This window comes from Emys orbicularis, chromosome 2 (assembly GCF_028017835.1).
Source record: "Emys orbicularis isolate rEmyOrb1 chromosome 2, rEmyOrb1.hap1, whole genome shotgun sequence".
NCBI classification, from domain to species: Eukaryota; Metazoa; Chordata; order Testudines; family Emydidae; genus Emys; species Emys orbicularis.
In genome coordinates, this window is record NC_088684.1 from 219,791,288 (window position 1) to 219,804,712 (window position 13,425).

The window sequence follows — 13,425 nt, forward strand, 5'->3', positions numbered from 1 at the left end:
ACTGAACCCAAACAGAATAGAAACACAAATAAGATGCTTTGCACGTTCTTGTCTTTTTTTATTGTTTTTTGCTTTTTTTGGTTGCTTTTTTTTTTTTTTTTTTTTTTTTAAGACTTGCTAGCTACTAAGTCTGCTGTGAAAAGTGATATTAACCAACACACAAATATCACTTTTCATAGCAGACTTACTCATCCCTGGCAATCCAGGGGACATATTGAGCCCTGGATGGGGAGGTGGATATGGAGCAGCGGGAGCCAGGGGCAGTGGGGCACTAGGGGAGGCAGCGGGGGCCAGAGGTGGTGGGAGGGGTGGTGAGCATCTTCACTCATCCCACGATGACTAGATTCCTGAAGGGACTTATTGGATCCTTCCCATCATTGATGAAGCCAACACCTCAGTGGGACCTCAGCCTCGTTATTTGAACCTTTAGCTTCATGTTCTATATCCCATCTCTTGATGAAAGTTGCCTTCCTATTTGCCATCACATCAGCCAGAAGGGTCAGCAAGGTGGGAGCACTCATAGCAGACCCACTATATACTATCTTCCACAAAGAAAAGGTCTCTCTTCGTCCACACCCAAAATTCATCTCTAAAGTAATTTCAGAATATCACGAGTCATACCATCCACTTATCGATATTTTTTGTGAAACTGCATGCCTCTGATGAGGAAAGAATGATTCATTCTCTAGACATCCCAAGAGCACTGGTCTTTTATCTATAAACAATAAAAGCAATTAGAAAGACACCTAGACTTTTTGTTACCATAGCAGAGAGATCAAGAGGTCTAGCTATATCTGCGCAGAGATTTTCTAAATGGATCTCGTTGCCCTGTGTTGCCCACTGGCTCACATCCCTCCCCTGGAGAGGATGAGGGTCTATTCCACCAGAGCCCAAGCGACCATTGCTGCATCTCTGCAAGACGTACCTCTACTAGAGATATGTAGGGCAGCTTCCTGGAGCTCCTTAACATCACACTTTGTTCCAGACTTCTGCTACAGACACAGCTATAGGGACAGCAATATTAGACAGCCATCACTTCTGCATTCTTGCACCTACCTCCTGTTTGACTACTGCTTGCTAATCTCCCACATGTGGAATACAGATTGGAACCAGCACTTGAAGAAGAAATGGAGGTTATTTATCTGTAACAGGTGGCTCTTTAAGATGTGTGGTTCCTATCTGTATTCCACTACCCGTCCTCTGTCCCTTCTGCTGCAGATCATAGTTAGATTTGTGGCAGGAGAAGGAACTGGAGCGGTGCTGGTCTGCACTGCCCTAGTACCTCAGGTCATAGCATGAGGAGAACAACTGCAAATGTGCTGACCAATGGACAGTGCTTACGAAAAATATCTGGACTCAGGTGCATGGTGCAGACGGACCACATACATCTCGAAGAACCTCCAGTTATAGGCAAGTAACCCTCCATTTATCTGATGTTTAGGTTTCCCATCTGATCCAGCAGAACCTTGGGATGATTGAGTTGCCCCGTAAATATTGCAGATTTTATTTCAGTACATTGCGTGGCTGTGAGAGAGTGGAATGTTGGTTTTGGCATGTTCCTGAACAAGGAGATGAAAAGGTAAAAGGGGTTTAATTGGGGGGAGGGAATCCTCAATTTTAACACTTTCTATTTTGTGTAAAATGTTTTGTATTCAATTGAGTTCAGTGTGAGTTACCTTTGAAGCTGAGAAATCCGAAGTGGGAACCCAGGAGAACACTTCCTTCCAGGTGCTTTTAACAGTTCTTTTAAAAGATGTTTCCCTAGAGAGCCTGTAGAACTTGAGTCGGCGGATTTTCAAGAGAGTAGATAGAAGCAAAATCATACAAAATTATATGTACTAGCCCACTCTCTGTAAAATGTAATGATGTATTAATAGAATGCCTCAGTAAACCCAAAAGACCAGATAAGCAAACCCAGAAATTGTATATGCTCCTAAGGCTCCAAAGCTATCTACATTATGTCATCCTCCAAAAGGTAGGTAGCAATGGCATCTCTATGTAAAGATAATATTATCCTCCTCAAAGAACTGACAGACTGAGTAGAACTGGCCTTGTGTCCCAACTATGAAGCATCGTTAGCAGGTTCACAAGTATCAGCAGTTTCCACCTAGTTTGCATGAAGCATCATGACTTCTAGTGATTCTGTATTTCAAGATGTCCTAAAAAAAAACCCCAAAATATTTAAAATCTATTCTCTATATGATCTCCTTAGCGGCAACATTGTATCAGACTTCTTGTTTTGCACACGTCCCACATGGTAGCCAGGGAAGTATTTGTGGAGATATTTGTTGAAGGCTGATAACCAGACCAAGCACTTCATGGCTGCATCAGAGTATACTGATGGGAAAACTGGTGAATTAGTGCAAAAGAAGTGATTGAGTACAAAAACGAGGAAAAGAAATCTTTTAGGAATTGTCATACAACTTAGACCACTGGTTCTGTTTCTGACGATGACCAGTACCAAAAGCTTCAAAGAGAAGTGCGGTGGAGGGGGGAATTTATAAGTGAAGTTTCTTCCTAACGCCTATTAAATTAGTTAGTGGATGCTTTATGGGCTGAAACTCAGGGGTTTATATCCTTTATACATTTTGTGTTTTATGCTATTTAGTGAAACTGGATTATCTCATGGTCTACACAAATGTGTAATCCTCCTTTGAATCCAATATGCTCTTGGCCGTGATGAAGCAATGAGTTCCACAAGTGAATTAACCATTTTATTTTTTAAAAATTGAGTTTCATTGAATGACCCTTGTTTTTATATTATGAGTGAGTAAACGAGCACCCAATTTACCCTCCAGAACCATTCATCATTTTATATACTGTAGCCATATCCCCTCTTATTCTTTTCTTCTCTGAATTAAGCAGTTGTAATCTTTCTAGTCTCCAAGTTTTTTCATGCTTTTAATAGTATTAATTGGCCATTGCCAAACCCTTTTTTGAGATGGGATGACCAGAGTTGAATACAGTATCCAGATGAGAATGTGCCATTTTTTATAAAACGGCATATTTTCAGTATTTTTTATCCCATTCTTTATACTTCCCAATGTTCTGTTTGTTTTTGGATCACCAGTGTAAATTGATTAGAGATTTTCATTGATATATTCGTAATAGTGAACATGTCTTTTATTTGCGTGGTTACAGTTGATTCAGAATCCAATATGTATATTGGAGGGACCAGTTTGAACTATTTATGTATTACCTTGCATTTATCAACATTGGATTTAGTCTGCCATCATGCTTTCTATTTAACCCTCTGTTAGGTACCTTTGGAGTTCCTCCATCTTCTGTGGTCCTAACCTTCCTAAATAATTTTGTCAGATGCAAATTTTGCCACCTCACAGTTTACTGATTCACTTTTCCAGATCACTTAATAAATACATTGTACATAGTATGGTTACATGGGGCATCCACCATAACCTTTTTCTGTGTTGAAAATTCAACATTTAGATTTTGTTTTCTCTTTGCCAGTTTCTGAACTTCACCTTTCACCGTTGATTACTTAAGGTGGGTCTTCGCAGCACAGTTAGCTTGAGTTATAACTTGAGTATTAACTCTAGCTCAACTCCTCTCCATGCACACAAAAAAACTTTGTTCAAGGTGGTGCTTTAAGTTCAAATCAGCTGGTCCTTCAGGAGGGTTGATTGACACTCCTGTGGTGCTGCTGCTCAAGCTAATAATGCAGTGGGGATATAACAGTTTGTTACAAGCAGCCCCTCAGCAACTAATCCAGTCACTCTGTGCTGCTAATCAAATGTGTGTTGTTTTGCCACTGGTAGTTCTCACTCGAGCTAGGCTAGCTCAAATGCAGTAGCTCAAGTGTACTAACTGAAGATAACTTTCAGGGAAGACAAGCCCATAGTTTCGAAACCTTCCTCACAAGAGAATGATAAGGAAGGTCCAAATAAATTACATCAGTTGGTTTTCCTGTGTCTATCTCGTTGACCTGCATAAAGAGTTGAGCAGATTAAAGGGGCACAGTTTTTCTTCACATAAACTGTGCTGATATGTCCCTATAATATATTAACCTGGGTGAGAGCTTCTGAATCTGAAATTATGTACCTAGGGGGTTGCAGCCACCCTCCCTTCCATTATGGCTGGATGGAAAAGGATTCTGAAACTTTTTAGTTACCGCATGGGGTTATGGTATAGAAAAATTGAGATCCACTCATCTAGTTGTTTTATAACTCTATTTAAATAATGGTTTCAAACACACTTCCTAGTACTGAAATAGGGCTGTAATACCCACCAATTATCCCTCACACTTTACTTAGATATAGGCGCAATATTCTCTATCCTCCATGCGTCTCGTGTATTAGCTGATTTTAATCAAAGATTGCATATGTTTGTTAGCAACTCAGACACTTCGTTCTTAAATTCCTTCAGAATCCTTGGATGAATACCAGATGATCCTGGTACTTGTTTTTTCTTTAATTTATCAGCTTCTTTACATTTCCTCCTTTGACATCTGAGTCTGACAGTGCCTTCTTTTTGTTACATGAAAAGAATAGGTCTGGGGATAGATATCTCCCCAGTATCATTTGTGATTAACATTGCAGAGAAGCTAAATGGATTTTTTGCATCATTTCCCCTATCCCCCTTGATTGCTGTCTTTAATCCCTGGTAGACCAGCATACCACTCATCGATTTTCTCCTTTTATGTCTTTGGGTATTTGGTCCTTCAGTTCACTCGTACTCCTCTTGATTTCTATCAACATTTTACATGCCATAATCTTGTTCTTTTCTGTTGGTTTCAGTTGGGAAGCTTCCTTCATTCAGGAAACAGAAAAGGGATTTTAAACTAGGCTAAAAGGTGTAGGTTCAGAATGAATGCCTACTGGCCTTCTTTGATAGAGGAGACAACTATTCCAGAGAAGAGTGAAGCTGAGATTAGAGAAGGTAGATTCTGAGCTGTTTTCATGAAACAGTAACTTCTGTATTTCCCATAAAGAGGGGCCTCCATAATATGAGCAAGGTTTATACCTTAGACCTTCAGAGGATGTTACACAACCGATTCCTTCCCCCACTCCATATATACCAAATACACTCAAGCCAGAGAAGTAATTATGTATGTGCTGCAGAGCTGAGCAATAGAATCAGCCCTGCTATCAAGGAATTTGCTGTCTTTTTTTTCCTGCCCGTACAATCTAGGGGGATCAGACTGTCTTAGGTCTAAAGAACTTGAACAAAAATATATTATAAGGAAATTGAAATACAAACTAGAAACTCTAAGGTATACCCTTGCATCCATTTCTCAGAACAGTCACCTATATTGTATTTACATGAGGTAAGCATACCTATATATTCCAATAAGAACCTCACACAGGAAATAGCTCCACTTCTGATACGACCAAGACCACTGTTGGTATAAGGCTCTAATATTTGGTCTTGCTATACTTGGCTAAATATTCATCAAAGTGTGTGTGGTTTTAGTGGTAGACCTCAGAAAAAAGGGAATTCATATCTGCCCCTTCTTGGAGGACTTCCAAATTAATCCATTAGACATTTGGAAATAGCGGCAACTGTCTTTCTCCTGCAATAAAGGAGTAACAAACATTTTCACAAGTCAGCTAATAATCACAGAAACATCTACATACTAGTTGATATGAGATTACAAAAGGTGTTTCTGTCAAAAGAGAAGACTTAAGTATCAAACTGATGTGTTAGTCTTGTTCCCATTGTACAGTCTAACCTGTCTTTTGGAAATGCCAGTTTCATAATATTCTAGTTTGAGGCCGGTTTCATGAAGCCCTCGAAAGAATTTGTTCTCTCTTCATCAAAGCAGTCAAGATCAGCCTTCATTAGCATAAAAGTTCCCAGCAAAATGAACTCATTCTTAATATGGTGAACAGCAAAACAGATTGAGCTCGTTATCCCATCCCTGAATCTTTGAAAATTAGTCACTTTGAATGAAGCGTCTAATGGTGGGGAATCTCATTTGGCCATTCTCACAGATCCTGGCAAGTGTCCCCTCCTGGCCACCCACTAGGACTACTGTGAGGGGAAGTCACGCTTGTGCACTCTGGATCCCCTGGAGTGTGTTAAGCTTCCAAAGCCCCTGCAGGCTGCAGCACTGGTTCCTCACTTGGCCTCCCTGGCACATTTCCTGGCACTGAGTGTCTGCTATCCCTTTTCAGAATTGGGGGTCTTCAGCCCACCTGTCTTAGGCTTCCAGGTCCAGTGCTGACCCCCAAAATACTCCAGTTACTTAAGTACACCCCTCTTCCAAAGGTGTGAAGCTTCCAGTTTACATTTTAACACTCTCAGGGACATGCAGCTTTTCTGAAGCAGTCAACACAGACACTTTGCACAGTTTAACACCTTTCTGTTCTTTTATATTCAGTCATGTAGAGCACAGGGGAGTACAGATCATACAAAGCAATAAACACTAAACTCATGTCCCTGCCTCAGTTTCCTCACCAATCCAGGGCATTCTTTGGGCTGGGGTCCAAGTCCTTTGATTTGTCCAGGGTCCTTGGCGCTGTCTGGGCTCAGGAAAGCAGGCAGGGCTCCCTACTACATGAGGCTGCTACATGCTGGGTGACCCCTCACTTTTGGAGCTCCTCACCCAACTTCTGTGACCTTGCTCTCTTCCCCCACGATTCCTCTTCTTGTCTAGTCCCTAGTGTTTCTTCATTTTAAATCCCTCCTGGTCACCTGGCCTCTTTTGTTCACCTGCTAACTTTACACTGCTCTTTTTTTCCCCTCCCGTCAGATGAGTCAGCTAAACTGCTTTTTCTAAGGATGCAGCTGCTGTTTTGCATAACCTTTCTCATGTCTAATTACTGTTGTTAATCTTAAATATTTTTCTTTGTATTCATCTGGGGTGTACATGCTACAATCCCGGTCAGCAGTGGTGGAGCCATATACAGATAGACACTCATAATAGCAGTTTTTCATATTACAACTTAACAATATCAGTCATAATTCATAAGTTGCACAGATATAGCTCCAGTTCATCACAGCCACTCAGTGTATGGCTGGTGGCAATCAGTAGAAGCCTCCAGTAGCATAAACTGGCTGGAAGTGATGGCCACACGTTCAGCTCTCTAATGTAATTAAGAAATAGCACATTACCACAGAGATGGCCTTCAGCAATAAACAAGGGGAATGAGGTCCTCTCCGCTTAGCAGAGGAAGGATAGTTGTCCAGTAGGTTAGGATTCTAGCCAGGGACTTGGAAGATCTGGTTTGAATTCATTGCTCTTCCGCAGATTGTGTGATCATGGACAAGTCACTTAGGCCAGGACTACATTAGAAAGTTAAGTTGACCCAGCTACATTGCTTAGGGGTCTGAAAAATCCACACCCCTGAGTGATGTAGTTAAGCTGACCTAACCCCTGGTGTAGACCGTGTACATCATATGATAGTTAGCACAGGTCAACAATGGCACCTGCTCTTCTCTTCTCCACCTCCCCCCCATTAGAGAGAGGAAATCAAGCTATGGAATTGGATACTACCTGCATGGCATAAACCCAATAGCCTACACGTACCAGGAACCAGTAACTACTTGTCAGACTTCTTAAGCAGATAGTCTTTCACCAGCCCACAAGTGATCATTGCAGAAATCCCTTTATAAAGTTTACATTAACACTAGTGGGGAAACTGGTGATAGATTGTTTACCACCATGAACAATGCCAAGTGTTCAAATTTCTGTTCTGAAGGAGGCAAGAACCCAGGATCTTTGCTGGATACCTTCCTTCTACAGTGGAATCAGGGCCTCCTTTACACCTTCCTATTGATTGTGCTAATCCCCAGAGTGATTGCCAAGGCCCGAGGTGACCAGGCCACACTCATCCTCATAGCTCCCTATTGGTTGAGGCAGTTCTGGCTGACAGATCAGTTTCAGATGTCTACACAACCACTCATCAGACTGCCCAGACCTATTGTTACAGGATTGGGGTCAAGTGTTACTTCCAGACTTGAAGTTGCTGCACCTCATAGTCTGGTTGTGGACTGTTGAGCTCTATGGAAAGGGATTGCCTCTCATGCATTGATGAAATCCTGGCACAGAACAAGAAATTATCCACAATAAAGACTCATTCCTTCAAATGGAAAAGATTCTCTATGTGGGTGGCCCAACATGGCCTAGACATGGTGTATGTCCCAGTACTGAAGATTCTTGACTATTTGCTGGAGTTAAAACATTCTGAACTTCCTTAGTCAAGATCCATTTGGCAGCAGTACTAGCAAATCATTTTCACATAGCCATTCTCAGTCTTCTCTCATCTGTCCGTATCCAAATTCCTTAAGGGCTTAATGCACTTACCTGCCAGTTGGAGAATTTACTCAAATAGGGACCTGAACGTTGTCAAGCCTTCTCAAGGGTGCCCCATCCATCATCTTATTCTCAGAACAGTATTTCTGGTGGCCATTGCTTTGGCCAGTAGAACGAGTAAGATTCAGGCACACATGGTGGAACCCTGTGCATCTCATTTCATACAGACAAGTTCGTACTGAAATGTGTGTCAAAATTTAATCCCCCAGGTGATCTCTGAGTTCCACTGAAACCAATTAGTCAACTTATCTGTGATCTTTCCAAAGCCTCATTCCATACATGTGGGGGGGAAGCTCCACACCTTGCACGTATCCAGAGTTCTTTGTACGTCGATAGAACAATATCTTTCAGATTGTCCTAATGTCTATTTATGGCTATAGTTGGCTGTTCCAAAGGTCAGGCCATTTCATCACAAAAATTTTCAAAATAGATAATAAGATGTATCTCTCACATCAAAGTCCACCAGAGCCCGAGTGTCACCGTCATCCTGTTTACACAATGTGCTGATATCTGAAATCTGCAAGGCAACTAAGTGGAGCAACCTGCTCATGTTTGTCAAATATGTGCTGAATTTAGCTCTGAGATCAGATGCCAGATTTGGAGGTGTGGGGGTGTTACTCCAATCCCTATTCGACTGATGCCGCTGATACTCCTCGTCCCCAACATCCATAGAGGATTCTACTTGCCAGTTACCTACAGTGGGATCCACATCAACACATACTGAAAGAAGAAAAGTTACTTGTCCTTCCATAACTGTTATTCAGTGTGGATCCCATGACCCACCCTTCGTCCCTGCTTTCGAAGTGCTGTTACCACTGGCTTTGAATTACAGGTCTGCTGAGGGAGGGTTGAGATCGCTCTGCTCTTTTTGCCCTCATATGGGAGCAAAAGGAGACACAGGCACATGCATGCCCCCCAATGGACGCTGCTATTCAGAAGATTCTGAGCTCACATGCATGAGGTGCATGCCCATTTACAGTGGGATCCACACAGATTACAACCTCTTGAAGAGCCAGAGGTACTGTTGGACACGTAACCATTCTTTCCCTATTTCATAGGGGTGTTGTGAAGACAAATTACAGTAAAGCTTGTGATGTGCTCAGATACTACACTAATGGAGGCCATGTCGGTATCTAAGGTAGACCGAAACAAAGAGGCAGTATCTTTTGTGTGGTGAGTTGTGACATCTTTCAAGACAATGTCCATAAAAACAGAGTAATTTCGCTGCCAGTTGTCTGAGCAGACAAGCAGTAGTATTTATAACTCACTGTTCTCATTTATTATGCAAGAGTTTGAAACATTGATAGTGGTCTTCTCTATCTGCCAGTCAAATGGCAAAATCTAATTCTTCTCCAGACACAACCAGTATGCAGAAGCCCTGGACATGCACTCTTATTTGTGGCAAGGAAATCTACCCTGTGCCTTCCCTTTCGGCCCCCGACACCCAAAAATCTACTGAAAATACAACAGGGTGGAGCTTCCGCAGTATTGGTAGCTCTGTTCTAGCCTCTCAGACCTTGGTTCTAAGATCTAATAATGATCTAAGATATTTCTTTTCGTCTTCCCATCAGGGAGTATCTACTGGCATACTATCCTCTAAGGCCATCAAACCCAGGGAAGCCCCATATGGTATCTTGGAATTTGAAAGAAGGCATTGAAAGGAGGGAGAATATTTTCAGCCGTCATAAACACTTTTGCCTTTAGTATATAGACAGACACCTATAGATTAAGTCAGAATACCACCAGATATGAGGTAAATTGAAGAGGAAAAATTTATAAGCTAGACCTGCTAAAATTCCTTAGATATTAAATTTCCTACCTAAATAGTTATAGTCAAACATGCCTCTGCTTTCTCAAGTATGCTGGGTAAGTAAATCAATTTTGATTTCCTCACTGTCCTATATGAAAAGATTGAGTAGTGGCATTCCTTAATCTTTAGGAAATCCAGCAAGTAGAGCAATGGAAAATTTAACCCTCTTGTGGATGCCCTAAGATCTCTTTGTGAACCTCTATGCTATTTTACCTTTCTATCAAGTTAACTTTCTTAGTAGCAGCTACTTCACTGTGACTAACTTCTGAATTACTAATCTTGTCTATGGAGTCCTAGTATTAAATTTTCCAGTCTCATATGCTCCAATCTTCATTCCTAATTAAAAGATGGTGCTTCCTTCCTTGTGTTATAAAACATTTGCTATGGAAAAAGAATTGCATTGACTGGATATATGAAGGGCAGTTAGAACATATATAGATAGGGCTAGATCCTCTGTTCAGCTTGTCATTCAGCAGTTAAAAGGACTAAAGTTGTAACGTTCTTCATTTAATGGTTAAAACTCTGTATCAAAGCTTAGAATTCTAAAGGTATTAAACCTCTTGAATCAGCAACTGATTATCGGACAAGATTAGCCTTATTTTGAGCAGAAAAGTCTCATGCCTCTGAAACTTGCGAATTGGCTACATAGTCATCTGTCAATAAATTTTTTTCACTATACAAACTTCAGTAGACGCAGAAACTGGCAGAAAGCTACTGCATATAGTGCCACCCACTTTCTTGGCTGCAGTTCTGTTTAGATACTTGTTTGGAGTCTCATTGCTGTTAAAATCCTGCTATCATTGTATGTGTGGTGATCCTTAGAGATCTGCCATGCTAATCAGTTGTTCCCATATGAAACACAATCATGTTGGCTGCTCTTTCATAAAATTATGCCCTATGTAAAGGAAACAATATGTGGAATCAACAGGAGCCTTTAATAAACAGCATGATTTCCAATCCCACTTCAAATCGGAACATTCTGATTTTTAAATGTTGCTAACTTCTAGGCTTCAATTGACCTATTTTGCTGATGGATACATCAACTCCTAGTCTAGAATCCAGTGTTGTCATTAAAATTCTTCTGGACTCCTCCATATTGATCTCCTCAAAATTACTCATGCATGGAGAAGTATATGTTGTCAACTTTTTAAAATTAGAGTCGATGTGGCTCTTTCTGAAACTGTCTGTATTCTACAAATTAATGACTCAATTGAAACATGGTGACAGGTTTCAGAGTGGTAGCTGTGTTAATCTGTATCAGCAAAAATGACGAGGAGTCCTTGTGTCACCTTAGAGATTAACAAATTTATTTGGGCATAAGCTTTCGTGGGCTAGAACCCACTTCATCGGATGCATGAAGTGAAAAATACATTTCCCCAATACTAATTTCTCCCTACTGTTACTCATTCCTTCTTGTCAACTGTCTGTAATGGGCCACTCTCTTACCACTTCAAAAGTTATTTTTCCTCCCTTGGTATCCTGCTGTTAATTGATTTATCTTGTTAGACTGACCTCACACTTGGTAAAGCAACCCCCATCCTTTCATGTATTTATACCTGCTCCTGTATTTTTCACTTCTTGCATCCGATGAAGTGGGTTCTAGCCCACGAAAGCTTATGCCCAGATAAATTTGTTAGCCTCTAAGGTGCCACAAGGACTCCTTGTTGTTTTTTCAATTGAAACACTTTCATACAGGAATCAAGGACTTTAAAATCCATTGCATTTTCAGATGCCAAAAGCTACTGTCCCTGTCCATCATTCAATAGGACTATATCATAGAGGCAGGCTTGGACTAAATTCTCCATAGAAATTTAAGTTTATATATCCTCTCCCATCTAAATTTATTGCAGTTAACTCTAAATGTAGACTTTCCCATTTTTACATGGTCCATAGATTCAGTTATACCCTTTGTAAATTGACACAATTAAATCAAGGAAAGTCTCGTACAAGCTGGAAATGAGGCTCACAATTAGGCTCTTTTATGCATGTAATGTGGACTTGTCCCATGATTAAACCTTTCTGCAACTGGATTTTCCAAGCAATTTCACTAATATTTGGAACAATGATTGCTCCAGATGCAGTCTTGGTATTTTTGGGCATCAGTCCAAAGGAGAAGGAAAATAGATTCCAAAAGAAAGCAAATTAATTTACATACTTTCGGCCTGTGCTAAAATTTGTTTTAAATGCCCTCAGCCACCTGGGTTTTTAGATTGGGTTAAATTAGCTCATCCACTACCAAGTGACATTGCATTTTTTTAACAGTAAAAGATCCCATGTGAATTTTTTCCAAAAGGGAACTGTTTACGCCTTAACAAAAGGTGGTACTGATAGCTACTAAAAAAATTAAATACAAACTCATATTTTTGATGTTCTGCATGGGTTTTATTTATAATAAATTGGAATACTGAGATTCTAAAGTGTTAAGATTGTCTGATTCTTTGACTATCAGCCTTGCTGATCTGCAGATATTAATTTTTTTTTAGGGAAAAAAGATTGACTTATAGTTAAGTCATAGCTCTGGTTCTGACATTAACTCACCGTATCACCTTAGACAAGCTACTGGAAGGGACACGTCAACTTCAAAATTAAACTGTCTATTTTTTGTTACTTATAGTTGCTACAAGTAACACACGACTATAAATGAAGGATACAGCAAAAAAAATTCACTTTGTATATTTGATAGCATACTTACGTATTTTCAGTCTCACTATTTGCTGGAATAGTCAGTCAGTTCCCTTTTGTGGGTCTTTCACAGAACAATAGGGGAGCAAAAGACTTTTAAATATAGGGGAATATGTTGTAAATCCACAAAAATTGAAAGGAAATTGTACCTGAAACTTTTTTTTTTTTTTTTTAAACTGACAAGATTTCAAGTTAGAGAGAGAGAAGGTGGGTGAGGTAATATCTCTTACTGGACCAACTTCTGTTGGTGAAAGAGACAAGCTTTCAAGTTTACACAGAGCTTGAAAGCTTGTCTCCCTCACCAATGGAAGATTGATACAAGATATTACCTCACCCCCCTTCTTGTCTCACGGTTACAACAACACTGAGTACAAGATTTCAAGTTGACAGTGTCCTTTTAATCTGACTGTGCCTTGGTTTCTTCATCTGTAAAATTACAGGAGAATACTTTTATATTGCAAAGCTAAATTCATTAATGTTTTAAAGCATTTTAAGATCCTTCAAATGAAATTCTTGACAAAATATTTTAATACCTAATTTTAATCTTGCAAAATAATTTATTTTAAAAGGCTTTTTATCACTGGCATTGGTCTGTAGTGAATAACTTCAAGTCAATTTTCTGAGCTCCCTTACATGCCTTGCCTTATATTGCTTTATG

The 13,425-nt window shown here is 40.1% G+C and overlaps 1 protein-coding gene across 1 annotated transcript in view; it reads left to right on the forward strand.

The window, feature by feature from the left end:
- Positions 1-13,425, forward strand: part of TOPAZ1 (testis and ovary specific TOPAZ 1) — a 101,959-nt gene that overhangs the window by 36,718 nt on the left and 51,816 nt on the right. The window contains exon 8 of the mRNA XM_065398416.1: positions 1,442-1,579. Within this exon, the coding sequence (XP_065254488.1) occupies positions 1,442-1,579 (138 nt within the window). The remainder of the gene's footprint in view (positions 1-1,441; positions 1,580-13,425) is intronic.